Below are 25,438 nucleotides of genomic sequence, written 5' to 3' on the forward strand. Positions count from 1 at the left end.
CTGAGAAATAAATCACAGGAGAATGAGGGGATGGGTGGACTCTAATCCATTTTCTTTCGAAACTACAGAGAATTGTAGACTGGATCTGAATATAATTAGTAAGGCAAAAGAATATTTTAAATGATTAAATTTTTTTTCTTAAACCCACAAGTTTAAGAGTTTGGAGGCAATCTTTGTATAATACCTGTCATCTCTTCATAATATGTTCGTGTTTTTCTAGGCCTTTATTTGGTGAATTATAGCTATTGTGGTAAGTTAGATTCCTGATGTAGCAATTATAGGAAATGTCTTGATAAATTTTTTCAGTTTACCGCTGGGCAGTGATGTTTCATTCAGCTAATTATTGAACTCTTACTATATGCCAGACATGTGATACAGATCCTGAGAATATACAGATGAGTAAGGAATGGTTCCGGTATTTAAGTAACCTCTTGTTCATTCTAAGGTGGAGTTGAGAAATATCTTACTTAAAAATGCATCTGTGTGTTGATTTGATTTATTGAAAAGTCTATAAATCAGTCAACTAGCAGTGTTAATTGCTTTTTGGCACTGTTGTAATCTTAAGAACTTAAAAATCTGGTGGTGGAAAAAGCTATCTCTGCCTCAGACAATTAGATAAATGCTTCTTAAACTGTAATTAAAAACTTTATATTTCCATTTAACTATAATATAAAACATTGGGTGTATTTTGGATCATATGGTTGCCATCTTATATATAGCATTACATAATTTTGGAACCTACTTGTATTGTTGTGTAAGACTGCTTGCTTCTAAGTGAACATTGAAATGGTTTATGGACTTTCAGTGGCCTAAGTGGGTTGATATCTTCTGTGGATATGTGATCACTTGGATGAGACTGCTGTTGATTGATTGGCTCAGAGGTGGTGGTGGTGGTGGTGGTTTTGAGTGAATTTGTTCCTGATTGGCTGATGTTCCAATATGAAGAACTGTTGCAGGTTGGTTGACTTGCTAAAGTTTGTTCATTTAGCTTGAGTTTTTGTTGAGCTGTTGGAGAGGTTTAAAACAGTTTTAGTGCCTGTATTTTATCACTGCTACAGAAAAAGCTGTCTTTGTGGAAATGTAGGAACTTAAAAATATTTTAAGTTTGAGATTTTTTTTTTAATAATGGAAAGTTTCAAATACTTTTATAATCCACAAAAGGATTATTATTTTATAGTGGAGAGAATTTAGAAAGATGAGATTTACCCCGAAGTAAAAATATCTTTGTTTTATCTGAACACACTATTAATATTCATTGTAAAAAAATTAAATAATAAAGGTGTAAAGAGTGAATACCTCAGATATACTCACTGCTAACAATTTACTACATAGATTTCTTAACTTAGGCTTAAGTTTGAATCCTAGTTCTTCATTTAATAGATGTGCCATCTTGGTCAAGTTACTAAACCTCACTATGCTTCAGTTTCTTCCTGTGTAAAATAGGAGTAATAGTACCTGTTTATTGAATTGTGAATTTAAAATCAGTTAATTTAAGTTAAACATTGATAATAACACCGGGATGTAGTTATTGCTATATATAAGGTATTTGCTATTATTTCCATATCATGTCCATTCTAAGATGTTGGTTTTGTATTTTAAAGTTTCTGCAAGTGATACTTAATGTTAAGAATTGATGGTGACTTATAATTGGCAGGGTTTGTTGTTTATAAAATAATGGGACATCTTAAAATTGATGGTGTACCTTAGATTAATAAATAAAATATGTGTGCATTTTTTATTAATATAGAAGTGATATATAATGCATATTACTTTGGACGTTAAAACATTTTACAAGGACATTTTTTTAAAGATTTTATTTATTTGACAGAGATCATAAGTAGGCAGAGAGAGAGAGTGGGGGAGCAGGCTCCCCACTGTGCAGAGAGCCCGATGTGGGGCTCAATCCCAGGACCCCAAGATCACGACCTGAGCCAAAGGCAGAGGTTAACCCATTGAGGCACCCAGGTGCCCCTGCAAGGACATATTTTTAATGTCAAGTGCAGATTTACTTAAATATATTTGGTGGCTGCTTAGTATAATGTTATATGGGTATCCTGTGATTTATTGTACTGTTCATCTTTAATGAGCATTTTATTATTTCACTTATGCTTTGTGGAAAATATGATTAGCAGAACTTGGGGAAGGTAGGGTGATAACCTGAGTGGAGACTGAGACAAAAAAAGTGCAAGTTATATCTGGTTACTGTTCCTCTTTGACTGGAAAGGAATTTGGGGGCAGACTATGGACAGCGTTGGGTACTGAGTTTTAATTTTTTAAGGGTTTTATTTTTGTTTTTAAGACTTAGTTGATCCACTCACCATGGAAGGGTATTTGTAAATAAATTTTTTTTGTTACTTTTACCTATAACCCTATCCTTATACTGTAGAAGAATGGATTAGTATCAACTTAACACGATGTGTTTAGCATTTTTAAAAAATAATGATGAAGATGTAGAAAGTATGCTCATTAAGTTTTCACTTTTACTTATAAAATTGTAAAGAATATCCAAATAGGTTGAAATACAAGGTAAGGTCTAAAATTTTCTTAAGAGGGTGCTGTGATGGATTGAATCTAGATTGTTGACAATTTCTATAGATAAATGTATGACCTTGCCCCCCCCTTTTTTTTTTTTTTTAAGATTTTATTTATTTATTTGACAGACAGAGATCACAAGTAGGCAGAGGCAGGCAGAAAGAGAGAGGAGGAAGCCGGCTCCCTGCAGAGCAGAGAGCCCGATGTGGGACTCGATCCCAGAACCCTGAGATCATGACCTGAGCCGAAGGCAGAGGCTAAACCCACTGAGCCACCCAGGTGCCCTGCCCTTTTTTTAAAAGAAGAAAACCTGACTAGGACATTTACTCAAATGTGGCTTGGTTTAGTCAGTGTACATTTAGAAAAGGTATATTGTATGCTTAATAAGTTCTATCAGTGGAAGCCCCTCACATGGAACATGGTCTTAACTTGTTTTACTTAAATTTCATTTGTAGTTTTTGGTACTACACTGAAAGTAATGTGGACAAATTGGGGTGAGTTCAGAAGGAAGCAAACAGGATAGTAAAGGAACTCCAAAATATGCTGTGTTGGGGTGCCTCGCTGGCTTACTTGGTAGAACGTGTGACTCTTGATGGGGTTGTAGGTTCAAGCCCCACATTGGGCCTAGAGCTTACTTAAGAAAAACAAAACAACTACATTGTGTCAAAGGAAATTGGAGGATGAGGGAAGGAAGGCCATGGCAATTATCTTTAAAAAATTTCAGATTGGTTAGTAGGACATAAAATGTGGCCTGGTGTAGCATTCTTTTTCCTTTTCAGCATCAACTCCACCTATTTCCAGCTAATTCCCCTCATTTCCTGTGCTCTATGAACATTCTATAAACTTTTAGTTCTGTACTCTGTTGATATATTAAGAAATTAATCAGACACTGGTATCTTAAGATACTTGACAAGGAAGATACAGGCTGTGAGCAGTGTCAGAAAGAAGCAGTTGATGAATTTCAACTCAAATTCTTATTTTTATTTTTCTTCATCATAATTCTATTATATAGACTTAGTGATTAAATTGCCATTTAAAACAGTTTTTGGAAGACACTTCCAGTCTTTTGGAATTTTTATTACATTAAATTGATATTATTGGTCTACCTTATTCTTACTAAGCTGAAACTATCATGTGATATATATCGGAATGTGACTGTTAACATATGGTCAGGGTTGGGGCTCCAGTATCCTTTGATTGATGAGAAAACACAAGGTCAAATACTATGTATTTAGTGGACAGAACCCAAGGTCTTTCTAGTATTTGTATCCTTTATTTTGAAAATGTTTTTACAGTTCAGTTAATATTTTAATATTCTTGTTTGAGTTTTGCTCAGGGATTTTTTATTCCCTTCAAGAGAAAGTGTTATCAGACAGAACTGGCTCTGAACTCAGGTTCACCTGCTTGGTGCTTGAAAATCAAGAGACACAGGTGATGGTGGGAAATGAAAGGTTGCTTTATTCAGGAAGCTGGCAGCCTGGAAAGATGGTGGACTGATGTCCCAAAGACCATCTTCCGTGTCCAGGCAAAGCCAGAAAGTTTTAAAGGGGAAGGTATGGGACATTGGTGCTGGGCTAACTGCGGGAGAAGGTGGTGCCTAGGCAAATAGTCATATGTTGGCATGACCCTGAACAGACTTGCTGGCATCAGCAGCAGCTATGTTCCAGTGTGGTCAGGACTTCTCCTCTGGGGAAGTCTGGTCCTTTATTCCTTAAGGCCGGTGGTCTGCAGTTCTCAAGGAAAGTAGGTTAGTTCATCTGTAGACCAAGGGACTTAGGTCAGCAAACAAGGAATGCATAAGCTTGAAGCAAGTTAACCCTTACGACCTGTTGGAGTGTTGTTACAGAACACCTTGATAGAATGCTTCTATTACAGATTAGATTATTAAAATGCTTATTTTATAAGCCTTTTTGTTGCCATTCATTATCCTACAATATATTATCTGTATATTACAATATAAGCTATTCAGTTATTTACTTCAGGAAAATTGAGAATGGATTTGGTATTCAAAACATTGAATTTTTAATTTTGGCTAGGATTAAACGATTTACGATTTTTTTTTTTTTAAACAGATCAAGAAATTAGTATATGTTTACTTGGTACGGTATGCTGAAGAACAGCAGGATCTGGCACTTTTGTCCATAAGCACTTTTCAGCGAGCTCTGAAGGTAAGTAATAGTGTGAGCCAGCAGATAACTACAAGGTTTGTGCAAAGTTGAAGGTGTGTGATTTAAAGAACTGGAGCAATAATCTAAATGGCACCGTAGTGATCTGAAAGAGTTGAAAGGCCCCTCGCATTGCCTGTTCAGTGTCCTTAGAAAATAATATATATGACCAAATAGATCTTTCCCAGTGTGTTTCCTTTTCTGTAGGTTCCTTTATATTTTATTTATTATCGTACATCAAAGAACTCTTCATCATTATATCAACTAGTTGTTGAAAGTGTGTAATGAGGGGATATGACTTTTAAAGATAAAATTTATAACCTGTAGCATTTTGTAATTGCGAATCTCTAAAAGCCCAACATGCTTATTAATGAATGATTGACTAGAATTATAACCATTACTTTTCTTGTTCAAACATTATTCAGAGAAATAAACATTTATTTAACTCTTTTTTCTTACATATTTCCATATACTATTCTTTTAAATTAAGTAGCTTTTTTCTCTTGTTATATTTTACCATCTCTTCTCTGCCTTTTGGCTAAGATCAAGTGTTGTTCTATTTTACCCTGTGGGCACCAATTAACTGTGTCATAAAGATATAATTGGAATGTTAAACTTGAAATTTTGATGAATATTTTTGCACTATTTTTAGGACCCAAATCAACTAATCCGTGCAAGTGCTTTGAGAGTTCTATCGAGTATTAGAGTACCAATTATTGTACCAATTATGATGCTTGCTATTAAGGAGGCTTCTGCTGATTTATCACCGTATGTGAGGAAGAATGCAGCCCATGCGATACAGAAATTGTACAGGTAGGTGCTTTGTTAATAATACCAATGACCTCTAATGGTATGCGGAATGTTAACACCTCATGGAGGCTTATTTGATTAGCTCTTAGAGTTAGTCTGTCCTTATACTGAGTAAAACCCAGTGACAGTTTTTTTCCCCACATCATTCTTTAGACATCTTTAGCTTTATTTTGGTTATAGAGACCCTATGCTGGTTTTCACTTGTGAGCCTTTTAGGGCCTAGGATAATTTTATAGATTTTATAACTTAAAAATGAGGGAATTTGAATTCTCATTTATATAATATATTTCTCATGTACATAAACATGTGTATTATTAGAAAATTAAGACTTTTATCTATTTATTATAGGGTAGAATTTAAAGTGTATTATCCTCTTGATTCACTTTGTTCTTTTTTTTAATTTCTTAAACATTATTTAATTTTTTATTTAAATTCAGTTAATTAACATATAATGTATTATTAGTTTCAGATGTAGAGGTCAGGGATTCATCAGTTTTACATAATACCTAGTGCTCATCATTATGTCGTGTGTCCTTCTTAATATCCATGACCCAGTGACCCGATCCCTGCACCCCCTCCCCTCCAGCAACCCTTAGGTTGTTTCCTATGATTAAGGATCTCTTATGGTTTGTTTCCCTCTCTGGTTTCATCTTATTTTATTTTTCCCTCCCTTCCCCTTGATCCTCTGTTCTGTTTCTTAAATACCACATACGAGTGAAATCATATGATAATTGTCTTTCTCTGATAGACTTATTTTGCTTAGCATAATACCCTGTAGTTCCATCCATGTCGTTACAAATGGCACGATTTCAGTTTTTTGATGGTTGAGTATTGTTCCATTGTATATATATAGCACATCTTCTTTATCCATTCATCTATTGATAGGCATCTGGGCTTTTTCCATAGTTTGGCTATTGTGGACATTGCTGCTATAAACATTGGATGCTGGTGCCCTTTCAGATCACTACATTTGTATCTCTGGAGTAAATACCTATCAACTCACTTTGTTCTCCTTTCTTCCATCTTTGGCCCTGATGTTCCCTTCTTTGTCTGATTCTTTTATAGAGCTCTTTTATTGAATTTTAAAATGCTGGTTTTGAAATGCAGCACCATACCATATTGGTACGATATTTCATACAATGCCTTGATCCTTTTGGAAAACATATTGCCTGAATAAAAGAATTATTATCTATAATAATTTGGTATTATTTTCTGTTACCATTGATTCCACAAGCTTTTATCAAGATCATTTTGTGTTTTGGTGTTGGGTTATATGCGTAAGTTGTATGAAAATGGTAGAGGATGTATTATCACATATTTGAGGAAAAAAATCAAACCAGTGACAATTAATTAAAGGTGATCTATAATTAAATAAGATATTAGAATATGATATATATGTGTATAGAAAGGCATACTAACCATGACTTTGATAGGATATGGCTTGGAGGTGATCATATAGGGCTTCATAATGTAAAGATGTAATGAAATGGGATTAGTTAGGAAAGACTGCTTGGAGAAGGACGACCTAGAATTTGACGAGCTAGAATTTGAAAGAAGTACAAAGTTTGTTCAGATAATTAGAATGGTTAGCAATAAAGTTACAGTAAGTATGTGAAAAGAAAAAATTCATTTTCTTAGGTTAACTGTCAGACAAAGTTATATCATACTTCTCACTATCTTTTCTTGCTTATGTACTTGCAGAATAGGTTCCAAGTTCACTGTGACAGATTTAAAGTCCCTCAGTGGAGCCCATTTTACCTCTCCAGCCCCAACCCTTATTCTCCTTGCCTGAAATTTACCATCTAATAGCTCAGTACTGCCTGTTAGTCCTCTACATAAAATGTTTTTAACTTAAAACCATCTGTTGAGTTTCAATCTAGGAAATTTGCTCCTTTTTTCAGTTAAAGCCAAATTGTTAAGATTCATCTTGTGATGTCACTTCTTGTTAGAAACCCTCCATAATCTTTCTTACTCCATTGGTGCTCTTCGTATTCCTGTTATCCTTTATACATGGTTCTGTTATATGCAATGATTATGTTTGGGACTTTCTTTACTAGACTGTCTTATTTGTCTTTGTATAACTATTCTTCAGCTTCACAGTAAATGGACAACAGTTGAATTCCATGTTAGGAAGAAATTATAGTTAACCAGTATTTCAGTTAGAAATATTAGAAATGCTGATAGGATTCATTTCTGAGTTCTGTATATATGTAAGCCTTTGCTTGAAATTTTTTGGTTTTAGATGGCAGGTTTTATAATGCATGTCTCTATTACGGAACTGAAACGTTAGAAAATTCTTATCTGGGAATTCTCTGTTTTTGACCATTATGTATCTGTAGTCAAAAATCATTACTGTTCTGTCACTTTTTTCCCCTCAGTTAAAAAAAGAATTCAGATTTAATTAATATAAGCAACTTTACAGAGAAAGATTAGGACACATTTGGGAGAAAAAAGTTTTGTTTTGTTTCTATCTATCTTTACATAATTCTTGCTTTCCCTATCCCCTAAAAATTTTCTTAATATTCTTGAAGTGACTAGCTTCATTTTACAATTTGAATTAAAGGAAAAATTTTATGTACGTTCTTTTCTTTTTATGTTTCAGCCTTGATCCAGAGCAGAAGGAAATGTTAATTGAAGTAATTGAAAAACTTCTAAAGGATAAAAGCACAGTAAGTGATAACCTTTTTATGTCAAAATAAATTTGTGTTTTATTTACATAGTATCATTTTGCCATTGTATATGTGGTAAAATTATTTTTACTGATTTTGAAGTGGTATAAATATTCATGGAGTTCATTAAAATCTTTGAAGAATAAAAATATGTTTATAAAGAGAAATGTTGTATTTAGAATTTTAGCTTGTTATGTGTTTCTTCATCCGGAATCAGAAAAATAAATTGGGGGGGAATATCCTTTCTTTAATCTGTGGCTAAATTTTTGACTGCTTTGAGTGTAAAAGTTTTTATTTCAAGCAATGATTTATTAGGATTTTTAAAGGCTGAATCACCTGGGAACAAATAGATTGTTTTAAAATGAAGTATTAGGAAGTATTAAAGAGATATTTAAAAATTAGAGTATTATAAATGTGTTTTTAAAAAAATATTCTAAAACTTTTTTTTATTTGTAGGACTGTTTTATTACTAGTAAGAGTCATCTTACTGGCTACTTTGAGTCATCTTTTGTGAATGTACTTAATCTCCTCCTGGTCCCTTCCCCACTCCCTTTCTTTTGTATAGTGATAATGAAATCTAGGAATAGGGATGACCCATGGGATCTGCCTATTTTGTCTGATACAAGTACAGCTATTTTGCCTTCTTACAGTTGCTGTTCAAATGATCTTTTTCTTTGCTTTTACTCTCAACCTGTTGGTAATTTTGAATCCAATGTGTATCTCCAATGTGAATCCAATCCAAGCATATAGTTGGATATTGTTTTTTAATCCACTGTGACAATATGTATGTTTTGGTTAGATTGTTTAATCCATTTGCATTTAATGTTATTGATATAGTTGAATTTGTAACTGTTATTTACTTGTTTTCCCTATCTCATATCTCTTTTGTCCCTCCTTCCTCCTTTATTGCTTTCTTTTTACATTATGAATATGTTCTTTTGAACCTTTTACTTCCTTTAATGAGTTTTTCACTATGTACTCCCTGCCCCATTTACTTTGAAAATATTGTATTATACATGAAAATATGGTTGGGGATTTCATTCCTAAGCCATTCAGCAAAATTAGTCTATAATATAGCAGAAATCTTCATTGTTGTTCTTCTATAATGCTTGATGTAATATAGGAGCTAAGTAAATATAGATTTGCCCAATAAATAAAGACAGAAATTTTGATTTCTTTCTGTATGGCGTACTTGTTATCTGCTTCGAGGACCCAGATGTGGAATCAGTATTATTGGTATTATGGTTAACTTGATTTTATAATAATACAAAAACATTTAGTTTCTTTGACATGCAAGACATTTGCCAAGAATTGTGAAGAATATAGTAAGGTCTTTAAGAGACAGATCCTTTACTTTAATGTAGTTTACCATGATTTCTGTTACATTATAGACTAAAAGAAATTTGTTGCATGGCCTGGGAATGAAACCTCCATTTAAAATGTGTGCATGTCTTCCTAAAAAAAAATACATCACAGGTGAAAATTGCAGTCTGTGTAATAAGGCAGAATGGGGTTTGTGTCTGAACTTCTGCCCCTTGGTAGCTATATATTAAGCCTTCATAAATTTTAGTTCCCAAATTTGTATAGCTTGTAATTTCTAATGTATGAAGTTCTATTTGTTTTGAAAGAGCTGCTGTATATATAATTGGGATCATAGTGCCTGACACCATAGAAGGGGGTTAATACATATTCCAAACAAGAAATAAATGAATGAAAAAGGAATGTAGAAGATAACTTCTTTGTAAATTTGCAACAGTTGGTTATTAATTTCTGACCATTTATTTCCAAAATACAATAGAAAACATTGAATACTTGTTCATAGTAGGTATTTAATATTTGTTGAATGATTGTGGAATAATTTGGTGATAGTCATTAGGTATTTACTGTCATTTTTTGGTGATAGTAATATAATTACTAATTTTTTTGGTGTTAGTAATTAGGTGTTTACTATCATTTTTAACACTTTGCTTCCCAAATGGTGTATGTTATATTCAGTGTTTGCAGGTAGAGCTTATGGGAGCTTTAATGGTCTATCACTTATGAGACACTCCTTTTTCCTAAAGTGTTGCATGTTTATGTGTTTTTAAACTCAAAAGACATCTATATCTATTTTTCTGTGTTAAATGGCAGTAGTTTATACTGATGCCTCTAATTGCAGTATAGTAGTACAGGGTTCCTTCTAGCCTCCTACCTTTTCAGCATCTTTCTCCAACATTAGAAAATGTGGCTCTCATTGTCCTCAGTATATTTACTTACTCTTTCAGTCCCAAGATGAAGAGTAAGGGTTTCAGAATTGCTAGCATGTACCTTTGTGGGGAGTGCTGAGATGGGGATTGCTATATTAAGTTAAATATTAGTTCTGGCAAAGGTTTTTTTTTTTTTTTTAAGATTACAGTTTTAAACAATTAATTCTGTTCAATTGTTACTTTTATTTGTTCAGGGACTTCAATTTTGTGTAGGTTGGATCTTCTTTGCCTATCTTACATTTCAACCACTGTCTCTCCAAACCTTTTTACTTCTTTCTTTACCTCATTTCTGTTCACTTGGTTCTTTTTCTACTTTTCTTTAATTTACCCTTACTAAATTTTTGTTCAGCAGTTCTCTTGCAAGGACACCATGCAATTTAATCATCATGTTTGATGATTAAATTAAATTAATTAATTTAATTAAATCTCAGCTTCTTTCCTGGTTTCAGTCAACTTCTGTTCCATTTCTTCCTGATATCTTTTGTTTGTTTCTGTTGTCTTTTATGAATTTCTGATTCATACTCATTATTCTGATTATCAGATGCTTCTTTGAGGGTGATTACTTCAATTTGGAGTGTTATGTTAGACAGTTTTCTTTTGCTTCATCATTATTTTTGGGGGGCTACTTTTTATCAGCTGAATTGTTTTGATTTTCACTTTCTGTTTTCCATATGTTTAGATTACCTACATCTTCACCTTTCTTTGGACAGGGCTAGTGGTTTGAATTTGAGGTTGTTTGCAAAATTCTAGTATAAGAACAACGTTTCTGTCAGAATAGCGAAGTATACTTTTCTATTAGTTGGCTTTTTTAAGGGAGAGCATCCATAGGAAGGTGTGAATGTCCTAAAGTTATTTTTATTTTTATTTTTTTGGTCTATTAGGAGCTAGATTTCCTCCTCTTATTTTATTTTTTTCTGTCACCTTATAGCTTCTGAGGGACTCCTTTTCCTCTACCTCATTTTTTAACTGTTATCTTCTTAAAAATGTTCTTTTCCAAGATAGTCTTATTGAATCCTTCCTCCACCTCCATCCCTCTTGAAATTTCTTCTTTGTAGTCCACTGGACCCACTGGGAATCTTATGCAGTATTTTTACACTTAGAGTACTTTTTTTTTCTTTCTCCTGTTGATTTTAGTTCACTCTTTTGCTTACCACCAACTCCTTACTGCTTTGTTATGGAAAGTTTTTTCCAGACTGCCATAGGTCTTTGTGAAGTTTTATGATATAAGCTTGAAAGAGAACTCTCTGGGATTTAGGACTTAATTGTCTACTTACATGTAATTTGAAGTTTGGAGATTCTCTCTTTTTTACTTATGCTTAGGGCAGAGGTTTTCATCTTTGATTTTTCTGGGTTTAGTTTGGGAGATTCAGATTTACTAAGGTACTATAACTTGTCCAACCCATTATTTAAGTTAATTATTTTTAAAGAACAGTTTATGATAATTTTTTCCTTTGTGTGATTATTATCTATTGTAGAAAGGTTTAAAATATTCTGCTATTTATGCATATGTTTATGGATCTTAGCTTTATTATTACTTTGTCTCTTAAAATTCTTTATTGAAGGAAGACAGATGTATTTCCTTCCTCCCCCAAATTAATAATGTCCATATTGACGTTTGAAACAGTAAGGATCAGGGAGCCTGGCTGGTGCTCATTAGATTAAGCATCTGCCTTTGGGTCAGGTCATGATCTCAGGGTGCTGGGATTGAGCGCCACGTCAGCTTCCTGCTCAGTGGGGAGTCTACTACTCCCTCTGCCTCTGCCCCTCCTACCTGCTCTTGCTTGCTCTCTCTCTGTCTCTGTCTCTCTCAAATAAATAAAATTTAAAAAAACTACAACGAAATAGTAAGAATCCCAAGTCATTTTTGTTTAAAAATTTCCCAATTAAGTGAACCATGCACATCTAATTTATTTTTGCATTTTGAAAAGGAATTTATTTGTTATCATCAGGAGCTTCTTGGGATCACTGTTGCGATATTAATGTTGCTATTGCTGCTGGTAAATACAATTTGAAAGGTGTTAATGTACTTGAAACTTTTCTTCACTTAACATTTGACTTGGAGATACACCTTCTGTTGCTTCTTTTAGCCTAAAGCAAGACTTCCTGACAATTAAGATCTCAAAGGCAGTTCTGTAATTCTCATTTTTAAGGAAAGGTGGGCATATAAACATTATTAAAATAGAATGATTTTTCCATTTTACTAGGGTAAGACCAATATTTATCATAAAAATAGTCCTTTTCTAAAAATACATTGTGGGGTTAAAGAATATAGTTATGGTAAGATAACTGGGAAGACATTTTAGGGCTACTGAGGTGTAACTATTATCTGAAGGTTATCTATAAATTTAGAAAGACACCCCACAACTATAGTCAGTAAAATTAAAAGGGAATATTTTATTAATGTTCCATTATCCCCAATCAGCTGTTACAGCTTTCTTATATAATTTCTTCATTGTATGTTCCTAGATTTACTGATATCCTCCTATACTCTCTATTTAACATATCCTAAAAACACTCTTTTTCTGGTGTTCAGTTACAAATTCATTTTTAAAGTATATAGTGCTTTCTCTGGTTTGTCTTTAAAAGGTAGAAATCCATATTTGTTGAGCAACTTAAGCATAGCGGTGGGCAGTCTTATTTAGGACACCTCAAAAGCAAGGTAGCATTTATTTCTCGTTTCTTTCAGGTTAATTTTAAAGAAATCCTTTGGAAAGCTTTTAACTTTCTAATAGAAAACAGAATTTCTTAAGAAAATAGATTAGGTCAGTGCTTACTGAAAAATTCAGTTTATATATTATTTTTTATGACAAAGTTTCTCCTTAATTTAGCTACAAAATGATGTTTAATAAATATATTTGTAGTTCATAACTAAACTATGAGGGTAAGACACCATTTTATAAGTTACTGATTTAATGTTGGTAAAAGCTTCGCTGTTGTGGGCAAAAAAAACCCCCATACCTCTGATTTTGTGCAGATGTTTTATTGTGATAGATCTATTATCCAGCTATTAGAAGATAAATGACTGATCTTTCCCATTTTCCATGCCTCAAAAAAATTGAAATAAGAAGGGGAATATCATTTGGGCTGTATGATTAGGGCAGGTTGGATGGCCATTAATTTAAGAGAAGAAAATCTTGGCAGCATTGGCCAACTTACACCATATTATCAATCAAACCTTGATGCACTTCTTGTGATGACCCAGCACTCTCAGGTTTTTGCAACGTTAATTAGAATTCATGACAAAATAGATGCAAGGAAACGTTTTGTACCCTTCATAATTTTATAGAAAATTTATTGTTATTAGAGGAACCATTTGCTTAGTGTGATTTTTTTCATTACCAGCTTGTCAACTAGCATAGATAATCTGGAGAAAATATGAACTCCATAGATGGGGTGTCACTTTTGTTGATGGTTCATGTGGTTTACCTTGGAGCACAGCTAATGGCTGAAGTTCATAGCAACAGCACAGAAAAACGTGGCAACCAAGGGAAGATAAATGAACCATGTTTATAGCTTTAATATAAAAAATACATAAATGGAAAACTGCATTTGAATTTGATGAGCTCATTGCTAGTTTTGTTGGAGTGATTTATTTTTCCCCTTATATAAAAAGCTATTATTGACACAGTGAGATGGAAATTAACTGTCTGTTTTGGGGAGACCAATATTTTTGGTTTTAAAATCGGAGTAGATCATTTTATTTTAATTCTGGAAGTTTTATAGAATATTGAATGTTTAATAGACCAAAATTATCAATTCTGGCATTGTTTAACCTAGGGTCAGTTGTTAAATCCATACAATGAAATACCTAAAATGGTCAGTTTTATTTTATGAAGGTACTTTTATTTATATTCTAAATATTTTTGTGTTTCCTTAAACTTTATTTTAGTATTTTCTTTTTTCATGTTATTAGTTAGTACTTTAGAATTATGTTGTACCTATAGCTCTTAGTTTAATAAATTTAATAACATTTGGTAGTTGATTTTTCTTTTAATTGGTGTCTCTAATAAACACTTCAAAAAAATCTTCTAGGCTTAGGCAAAATACTTAATTTTACATATATGTTTTAAATTGAAACTTCATTGCGTTGCTCTTTCTGTTTCATGGACAATTTTATTCTAAGTGGTATTTGTTTTTTTACTTTAGTATCCTATATCAATTGATATGTATTTCTTCTATTAATGTAAGATTGGCCTATATATGAAATATATCTATGGATAGATAGATCTCACAAATACTAAGTTATTCTGTAGTTTGATGTCATAAACTTTAGTTGTTTTAAGAGATTTTTAAATGGTATTAAATCTAACTGTTTAGAAATATCGGAGAATACAATTTGTGAAGAGTGATTTGTATAGGAGATATCAAAATGTAGAGATGAAAACATAAACTTAACTTCCTTTCCATATCAATAGCAAATAGGAAATTATACGTATAATACATTTTTTATTTAGTTCCCACAAATAATCAATTCTTTGCTTTTTCGATTGAAGTACATTCATGCTGGGACCAGCAGGCACCAGTACATGGGCAGGGCTGGAGTCAATAAATGCGGCTTCACGTTTACACTGATTGGTAATTCATAAAATCCCCACAGGACTAGAAACTTGTTTAGCATAATAGCAAGTCTATATTCTGAGCTGTTTTCTTTCAATTGTATTGTTGGTTGCATATTAATAAACTAAATGTCAGCCAAGTAGAGGGACAAACACTAAAAATACAAATATCATTGTATCTAATATGTTTTAGAAAGTACCATTTCTGTAAGTTACATTTCTATTTAATTGCTTATTTTAAGTCATTGGGGAAATTCTAGACACTAAAATGAAGATCCCCAGTGTTTAGAAAAAATACGATATTAATTTATTTTTTCAACAGCATTATATTGTTGGCTAATGCACATATATCAGTGGTACATATATAGAAGTATTTGTATATTATGTATTGTGCTTAGCTTGTATCTTTATCCCAAAGATATCTTAATTTTACTGCTTTGCCCAAGTATGACAATTACAAAAACAGCATTTATGGTTCATTAGTTGGTCTTGGTGGGATCTGACTTTTGTTGGTACTACATTATTTCATTTTATACACATTGTTACATACATTATAATAATGCACTAAAATTTTAGCCTGTGTGTTTTCTTTGTAAATGAAATAGTGGTAAAAATTAAGAGGTAGATTAAAATGTTGAAGATTTGAAAGTGTTCTATACCAAAGTACTTAAGAGTTCCTCACACACTTTAAAATAAATTCATTGTCTTTCTCATTTTAAACTGACATGATCTGATCTTTGTTATTGTCTTATTTTTCTGAATGCTGTTATATACTAAATAATGAATCTTTAGATTGAAACTAAGGTTAGCTTTAAAAATGAAAAATATATATGATGAGTAGATTGAATCTATGTATGAGCAATTTATTAAATTTAACTTGATGAAAAATTGTTGGAATTTCTAATACTAAAACTTCTAATTTTAATATTTCGAGAAGGTACTAGCTTTTCAGACATGTTACAGCTATAAAAATTATTCTTTAAGGGAGTGACACCGAAAACTTGTTATTGATACATGAACAATCATTTTTTAAATTAGATAACTGAATACTTTAAATATTGTCGTAACACTGATTGCATCTCTGTAATGCCTCAGTAGAATCTTTGATGGAGGGAAAATGTTTTTTAATGAGTTACTATTTCTTCCTTTTCTAGCTGGTAGCTGGCAGTGTTGTGATGGCTTTTGAAGAAGTATGCCCGGATAGAATAGATCTGATTCACAAGAATTACCGCAAGCTCTGTAATTTACTAGTTGATGTAGAAGAGTGGGGACAGGTTGTCATAATCCACATGCTAACTCGATATGCTCGTACACAGTTTGTCAGTCCTTGGAAAGAGGTAAGTGTTGAATGGTCTTCCATTTATAAAGTATACTAAGAAAATGGATGAGCTTTTAAAAATGTGTATAGTTGTAAAATATAGAGATTGGCATATTTATGGAGAACTTTTTTTCATGTTCTTTTGGAAAGCAGGAAACAAATGCAAGGATAATTTTTCATTATTTTGGTACTGATTGATATATACTTAATGATGTAGTATATAAACTTTTAGTATGATACTTGGCAAGAGGCCCTTGTTAGGAGCAGAGCCTGGTACATTGTTTGCAGTGATATTGCCAAATCATGGATTTTTTTTGAGGCTAGTTGCTTTCATATCTTTAAGTCTCAGCTGTTCAAGTGACTCACTTGTACAAGTGGGTAATGTGATTTTAGCACATGGGAATTTATACCTAAGAGAATTTCTTGCCCTATAGGTAAATATTGCCAAACTTTTAACTATCTTTTCTTGTTTTATCTTTTAAAATGTTTGTTTTCTTTTTTTCGCTTAGGCTGATAGAATTTTAGTAAAATTTATAATTAAATAAACCTTACATTGAAGTTGTTTTCATTGTGCATATTAACACTAGAGGCATACTTAATACCTTCTCTTTGCTTAATTGATAGTTGAAAACATTTTATTACATAATTTGCAATAGAAACCTTTGTATGTATATATTTAATATTTAAGTGTAAGTTTTAAATTTGTTTAAAAAAAGAAATATTACAAGAATAGCACATTCATTCTAATCTTGTGATAGTTCTTTTTTGTCTTTTTAAAAAGCAAGTAGAGGGAGGTGGGAAAGTGGGCAAAATGGGTGAAGTGGAGTGGGAGATAATAGGTTTCCAGTTATGGAATAAATAAGTCACAGAGGTGAAATGTACAGCTTACAGAATATACAATGAAATTGCATGGTGATGGCAGCTACACTTGTGGTGAGCACAGCGTAATGTATAGAGTCGTCAAATCATTATGTTGTACACCTGAAAATAATGTGATGTGTGTCAACTTATATTTCAATTAAAAAGGAAAAAATGGTATAGATTTTTAAAATCAACTGCCTAAAAGTAAAAGGACAGAAATACCCCAATTATATCATAATGGTTTGTATAGAAACTTATGTGTACATACACTTGAGTTGCTCAGTACATTGGAGTGTTCAGTTCATTTCACTTTTGTTAATTAGAAGTAAAGTGAGAGGAAAATGTGTTATCAAATAGAGGACTGTTCATAATATGTAATTTAGATGATGTGTTAAGCATTCAGATGTTTAAGGGGTTTAAATGTTTAAAATATTCATTGATGCTTTTTACAATGACTTAGTATTGTCAGTATTAAAAAGTATTTTAAAATTTTAAAAGTATATCTTTATCCATAAGACTGTTTGTAATACTGACTCCATCTTAATTTTAATATTAAGAAAGTGTTTGTTATTTAAAATTGAAATGTTTTGGGGCACTTGGGTGGCTCAGTGGGTTAAAGCCTCTGCCTTCAGCTCAGGTCATGATCCCAGGATCCTGGGATCGAGTCCCGCTTCAGGCTCTCTGCTCAGCGGGAATTCTGCTTCCCCCTCTCTCTCTCTGCTTGCCTCCCTGCCTACTTGTGATCTCTGTCTGTCAAATAAATAAAATCTTTTTAAAAAATAAAATAAAATTGAAATGTTTTGAATTATTAATATATAAAAATCTCATGCTATATAGGGCACTTAAATTAATGATTGCTTTTTTTTTATAAAGTTAATTTTGTCATTGAACAAAGTCGATGCTTGATGACACTTTTGCTGGATTAAGCAACAACATGCCCAAGCTGCAAATGTCTTGGCCCTTTGATATAAATGATAACTTTGACAAGAGATTTTTGTTGCTAGTAATAAGTTGTTTGATTTCATCTAGTTCTTTTCCAGAGTGCTATTCAGATACATTTTTTTCCCATTAGAAGGTTATAAAGTAATTTTGCCTCATCTAACCCCTGTCACTATTTAATAAGATTTAAAATTTTACTTTCCTATCACCATCATATCATTTTCAGTGTCTCTGTGCACATAATCCTTTGCTTTGCTATTATGTAGAAATTGGAGTTAAAGTACATCTTTCCTTGCCATATCTCCTAAAAATATGTAATAGACTTTAAAATCTCTATGTTTGTAGTTTGTCTATTTATTTGTGTTTCTATTCCTTGAATTTTATTTCATCTTATTTTAGATAAAGTTCATATTAAAAGCTATTTGCAAATCAGGGAGGTTAAATTTTAATTTAAAAAGTTGGGGCTATTTTTGTGTATTCTGTGTGTTTTCACATGTGGATTCTTTGGACATTAATTATTACAAACATAAGATGAAGTCTGGTCTTTGTCTTGGGTACACTGGAACTGGGCTAAGTAATTTCTTTTGCCACATAGTTGCACTCTGACCTTTGCATTATTCTAGATTAAGTGCTTGATAGACTAATTCATTAGTTTTCAAATGTGCATCTCAGGCCTCAGGATGCTGTAACACTGCCACAGGAACAACCACAGGGGGCAGTGGTGCTCTAGACTGCAGCTCTTTGGGTTCTTGCCTGTTCCAAACAGAGCAGCCTTCATCTTTGTCTACCTTTCATATATAGCTATGAATATGATTTCCTTTGAGAAAGATTCCTGGGCTTAAAGAAAGAAAAGAAAAGAAGAAAACCTCAATAGAATAGGAGATTTGTAAGGGTGTAGCTAACTGTAACTCTAACAATTTTTTTTAATTATAGAAGGAATTCATGCACATACTGAAATAAAAGGTAAATCTTCCTTGTTATAACCTCTTGGTTGACCCCTTAGAGGTATTTACTGGCAACTGTTTAATTTCAGTTGTTCTAGTGCTTGTAAACTTTACTTTGGATAACACATTTCTCTTTATTTATTAATTTATAGTAGTATTGGTTGATTCCAAAGTAAGACAACAGGCCTTTGTCTTTTCATATACATATGTATTCTGTCCCATACCAGCAGGAAAGATTTAGAAGGGTTATCCTTTATTGCAGTATTAGAGGTTAGAGATTGTCCAAGATGTTAGACTTTTGGTACAGATACATCATATAAAATTAAGGTTCAAGTGAATTATCATCATTTAGACCATGTTCATGCTTACTCTTCAAGTTAACCCATCTTTCTCTATAGCTTGTTAGAATTCTGTTTCACTGAGCAACTTTTCATATAGTAAAGAATTGCTAAGAATACTATAGGATAGAAAGACAAAGTGGAACAGTATTCTAGCATAGTCAGTGCTTACTTGTTACAATCCTATTTTATCCTTTTACCATCAGATCTTGAATGTATTTTTTCCACGAAGTTGGTAGAGTGTAAAGGTTTCTTTAAATTCTAACCTTCATCCCCTTTTACATACAGGCAGAAGTCACTTGTATAAATGTTGAATGAATACCATTTTATGATATATAAAGGGTCATTTATCTTGAAAGATTTTACAAGTGAGAAAACAGTCTCACTAAAGTAATATATTGATTTAAAAGCTGTTTTAAGTAAAAATACTGCCTAAACATACCAAATTCATTAAAATCAAGGGATTTCTTTCTCAGGTACTAAGATAATACAGGAAAAATAACATTGTGATACCTTAAATTTAGCAGTTTGTTCTTTTGCTGCACTTTTGTAGTATTTTATTTGAGATAGGACAGTGGTGGTTGTTACACCCATTTTATAGATGACAAAACTAAGGTATACAGATTTTTTAACAACTCACTTAAGATAATACTGTTTATAAAATATGGAGCCAGAAATATAAACAGAGTAATCTGATCCTTAGGTCAACAGTCTTTCCTTTTATTTTCTTTTACCTTATCCCTTTTTTTTCCTACCTCATGACTTTATTATCTTTTTGCTTACTGTAATAAGTTACTCTGTGTCTGCTTATTGCATTCCAGTTGAAGCCATTTTTGAAGCCCCCTCAATCCACAGTACTTAGACATTGCAATTAGGTAACAACTGTAATTAAATTTGTTTTTCAAAGAGAAAAATCATGTTTCTCATTGAATTTTTAAAACATTTGTTTATGCTTATATGCTTGAAAGGTAACAAAATTGTTTTTTTTGAGGAATTGAAAATTAGTAGAAATACTTTTTGAGATGAGCTGATATAACATGCTTTTGTCAATAAGTTCTCAAATGAACACATCATATACAAACAAGCTTCTTCAGGGCAGAAGAGATTTTTAATTTAGCTTATTTGCATCATTATAGATCAGTATTTAGGCTGTTTATATGTAAATGTATGATTTGAGGAACAATTAAGTGTTGACAAAGTAGATTGCAGTCATATCAATTGCAGTGCATTTTCCATAATTTTTCTAACTGACATCTTTGATGATAAATAGTGGATGCCAAGTCAAAGCCGATTATACAGTGCACTAGGAATTCATGGGGCTGTCAGGGAGAAGACTGATTGACTTTAAATTTACATATTAATGAGAAGATTTGTTAAGAGGGTGCTTGACTATAGAAAATAACAGCGTATTTATAGGGCACGACATTTTATAAATAAAGCTGATGCAGGAAAATGGAAATTAAGCCTTTTAGGTTAATAAATCCAAGAGACTGCTAAAATGCATATTTGCATTTTTATTTTCTCAGATTTACCTTACTCTTCGCAGTCCATGTAGGTTTTTTTTTTTTTAAATTCTGAGTCAAGTTTGTATAATTTTCAAGGATATAAAATTACTTAAGTATTTTCTTTGTGTAATTCAAGCCGATTATGGGAGAATGCTTGAAGCATAAATGTAAATCTCTAAGACTAAAGTTGCTTTGGTATAAATAATGAATTTTTGAAAAAATAAGTAAATTTTAAGAGTACCAAAAACCTTTAGTGGTGTTAAGTATAAACTGAAAGAAACCTCAGGCACTGCAGCTTGACAGAAAGGTCAATTTTATGAATCTAGCTCCTTAAAAAAACTTTCTCTAGGAGATGACAGTTTTGCAAGAATTATCAAAATTTTTTCCTTTCATGATTGAGAACTTAAAACTTTGTGTACTCAGAGTTACCTTTTACTTATGAATCCAGGTGATAAAATTTTAGTGGCAGTATGCATTCCATTTTGAAATTTTGAGTGATGAATTTTATTTCTCTCAGTATATATATATGTACTTCAGTTATAAAACCTTAGGTGTAAAAAAGTTCCAAGTTTAGAATTTTGTTTAAAGTATTTTGAGATAAATTTCTTAAGTTTTTCGGGGACAGCTATAAAATAACTCATCAGAACACAAAATTCATATGCATAATTCTTGATTAGCAATTTTCTGAAAATACAAAGATGGGGGAAGAGAGTGTATCATGTCCTGTCTTCCAGGACCTACAGGATAGAGATTATTTTTTTATTGAATTTTAATTTTCTTTACAGGTTAATTTTCTTTGTAAAATAAATTTTGTGTCTTACTTATGAACTATTTTTGAATCTCACTGTTGTGAAATTTATTTATTTATTAAAAATTTTTTTTTTTAAGATTTTATTTATTTGTTTGACTGAGAGAGACACAGCGAGAGGGAACACAAGCAGGGGGGATGGAAGGGGGAGAGGCAGGCTTCCTGCTAAGCAGGGAGCCCGATGCCAGGCTAAATCCCAGGATCCTGGGATCATGACCTGAACTGAAGGCAGATGCTCAACAACTGAGCCACCCAGCAGCCCCTGTTGTGAAGTTTTTAAATAAGAGTAGTGAGGAGTTATGGTAGAATCCGTGCTTCACAATACAAATACAAAAGTTTTTGTGTACTTTTTTCAGGCACCTATTGATGGCAAGTTCAATATGCAGTTTATTGGGAAACCATGGACCATGTGCATATATTGCTGTGGGGTCTCTCTTCCCTTCCTTCCATTAGTTATGGAATGTTTATCTTAAAGAGTCCTCATTTTTCTTGTTTATAATTTATTTTTGCTTGAATTTTTTAACTCATGAAGTTTTTTTTTTTTTAATATTTTAAATTTTGGGGCATCTACTTGGCACATTTGATTAAACATCTGCCTTTGGCTTAGGCCATGATCTCTGGGTCCTGGGATCAGGTCATTCCTCCCTGCTGAGCAGGGAGGGAGCTTCTCTTTCTCCCTCTCTCTCTCTCCCCTCAGCTCTGCTACTTTGCTCTCTCTCTCTGGATCTCTCAAATAAATAAATAAAATCTTTACAAAATATTTTAAATTTTATCCAAGTAAACATGTACATGATTATAAAAAAGGTAAATAATACTTACATGGCTTATAAGAAACATTTTCCTGTTTCACCCTTCCCCATGCCTGAATCAGTTACCTCAAATTCTTTTAGTGTCTGCCTTTTTTTTTTTAACCTCAAATTCTTTTAGATGTGTATGTATTTAACTTCCTCCATTTCTAATATGAATTTTTTTAGTAATATGTATGTTTTGCTCTTTCTTGATTTATGAATTTTAGACATTTTATATTGATTTCCTATTATAGAAATGGAAGATATGACATTCTAAATTGTCTCGTGCTTTCATTATTCCATCTTTGCAATATTGTTGTATTATAATTTTTTTAACAAATGTGTATTGTTCATTTAATTATGACTTTGCAAATATTATTTCTGTATAATAACATTTTCATCTCTTTAGGGAATCCGTATTTTCTTAGGCCTTATGTCTTTGAATTGTCATGTTATTTTTATATTTGGCATCTTGGTTGGATATAATAGTCTTGGGTCATACCTTTTTTTTTTTTTATTCTTCAGAGGGCTCTCCCTGTAGTCACAGACTTTTTTTTCTTTGCAGGTAAATTGATTTTTGTTTGTTTGTAACCTCCAGGAATCTATTTTCCTTTCTTTGTAATCTGTAACGATTAGTAAATTTGCATCTCAGAGTGAGTCATCCTATATGATGTACATATTCACTTCTTTCTTTATTTTGTAGAATTTTTTTGAATTCTTTTTTTCTTTTTCTCTTCTAGGGTTTTTTTGTTTTTTTGTTTTTTTTTGTTGTTGTTGTTCCATTTGTTATTTGTATGCTTCAGAAATGCCAGGTATTCTATTTTACAATCTTACTCTACTTTTACCTTTTAAAAAAATTGCTTTGTCTTTTTATATGTATTCATATTATCTCGTCTTTTTATCAGTAATTTGATTTTCATTGATCTAATCTGTCTTTTTTTTTTTTTTAAGATTTTATTTATTTATTTGACAGAGCGGGACAGAGAGAGAGAGCGTGCGCGCATGCATGCACAAGCCAGGGAAGCAGCAGGCATAGGGAGAAGCAGTCTTCCTGCTGAGCAAGGAGCCTGATACACGACTTGATTTAGGACTCAATTCTAGGACCCTGGGGTCATGATCTGAGCTGAAGGCAGGCACTTAACCAACTGAGCCAATGAGGCATTCCCTCTATCTTTCTTTAACAGTTTTTACTTAATTTGGTAATTATAGTTATTTGGCTTTTATTCACTCTGGTTTCAGTCTTACATTTCCTTTATTATATAATTTTATCATCTCATCTTTGAGCTTGTGTTTTCTTGAGTTCATGTTCTTAGTGTGGAGAATTTACTTTTGAAATGGAATATTTCTCCCAGAATGATTTGTCTTTTGCATATTTTTTTTTTTTTTTAAGATTTCGTTTATTTGACAGAGATCACAAGTAAGCATAGAGGCCGACAGAGAGAGAGAGGAGGAAGCAGGCTCCCCACTGAGCAGAGAGCCCGATGCCAGGCTTGACCCCAGGATCCTGGGATCATGACCTGAGCTGAAGGCAGAGGCTTTAACTGAGCCACCAGGTGCCCCTCTTCTGCATTTTTTAAATGTGCGTTGTGAATATGTTACACAGGTTTTCTGCTCTTTTCATATTGTAAATACTTGGGAAGCTGTGGTACAGACCTTTGTTCTGATACAGTGTGACTTCTTAGTTTTATACAATCATACCTAAAGGCAGTTGGTTTCTTCCTCTTAGTTTCAATTTGAGTTGTGTGTATTTTATGTTATATTCTTTTTTGGTTTAGTAGTCTGGCATTTGGGGAAATGAGTAATTTGTGGGATAGTAGATTTAGCCTCAGCAGAGACTGAGGATTTGTTTTTGTTTTGTTTTGTTTTGTTTTTTAGAATGCCTGAGCATTTTTTCTAGAATTTTCCTAAATTCCTATACAAGCATTCATGCCACCTAGTGTATTTCTGTGGAGAAATAGTCTTGATCTTTACATTATTTTTCATTATTCATTGTTTAATCTAAGAACTGTGCTGTTCAATATAGGGGGTACTAGCCTCATGTAGCTATTTAAAATTGAGAATCAGTTCCTCACATGCATTAGCCACATTTTAAGTGGCTCAATAGTCACATGTAGCTAGTACCCACTGTATTAGATAGTGCTGATATAAAATGTTTCCTTACCATAAAAGTTTCTTTTGGACAGTGTTACCTCTGAGTTTCTTCACCTCTTTCAGGGAGAGTCCGCTTTGTTGTTTACTCTCCCACCTGCTTTTCCTCACCACCTGTTCCCACCATTAACCTCTGTTACCAGCCCAAATGCCCCCAGTAGAGTGAAAAGATAAGAATGACTCTTTGTTTTCTTCTGTCTAAATTTGGGGAGGAGAAGTTTATTTATTTTTAAAAGATTTTATTTATTTATTAGAGAGAGAGAGAGATATGAGAGAGAGCATGAGAGGAGAGAGGTCAGCAGGAGAAGCAGACTCCCTGCTGAGCAGGGATTCCTGATGTGGGACTGGATCCTGGGACTCCAGGATCATGACATGAGCCGAAAGGCACTCAGGTGCCCGAGTAGAAGGTTATTAATGAACATTCTCAAGAAGCAAGGAATATGTTTTGCTAGAATCTGCTGTTTTAAAAAACTTAAAACTTAAGTTTGTGCCAATAGATTGTGACCTTCTTGTTTTGTTAGTATTGAGTGAATTTTGTTACTTTTACATTTTTATTTTCCTCACATTTTTTATATTGTGGAAAGAGATTACATCCTCTGTCTTTATTTCACCATCTTTACCTAGAAGTCCTAGAATGTCCATAGTTTTAAGTATTTTATGACTTTCAGCATGTACCAACTTGGTTTTAGGAGGAGAGACTTAGAGTTTAAGAAGTTAAGAAATATGGTTCATTTTTCTGCCCTTCTCTTGTGTCTGTCTGCTAAGTTTTCTCTTTCTTCCTGAGCTTTTTTTTCCCCATACATACTTACAT

General features: G+C 32.7%; 1 protein-coding gene across 3 annotated transcripts in view; it reads left to right on the forward strand.

The window, feature by feature from the left end:
- The window catches only part of AP3B1 (adaptor related protein complex 3 subunit beta 1), a 277,679-nt gene that overhangs the window by 65,749 nt on the left and 186,492 nt on the right, over positions 1–25,438 (forward strand). For all 3 annotated transcript variants that reach the window (XM_032847913.1, XM_032847905.1, XM_032847915.1), the window contains exons 4-7: positions 4,605–4,700; positions 5,350–5,510; positions 8,110–8,176; positions 16,133–16,315. In XM_032847913.1, coding sequence (XP_032703804.1) covers positions 4,605–4,700; positions 5,350–5,510; positions 8,110–8,176; positions 16,133–16,315 — 507 coding nt within the window. The remainder of the gene's footprint in view (positions 1–4,604; positions 4,701–5,349; positions 5,511–8,109; positions 8,177–16,132; positions 16,316–25,438) is intronic.

The sequence above is a fragment of the Lontra canadensis genome, unplaced genomic scaffold, assembly GCF_010015895.1.
Source record: "Lontra canadensis isolate GAN:19392208 unplaced genomic scaffold, GSC_riverotter_1.0 scaffold4, whole genome shotgun sequence".
In the NCBI taxonomy this organism is placed as follows: domain Eukaryota; kingdom Metazoa; phylum Chordata; class Mammalia; order Carnivora; family Mustelidae; genus Lontra; species Lontra canadensis.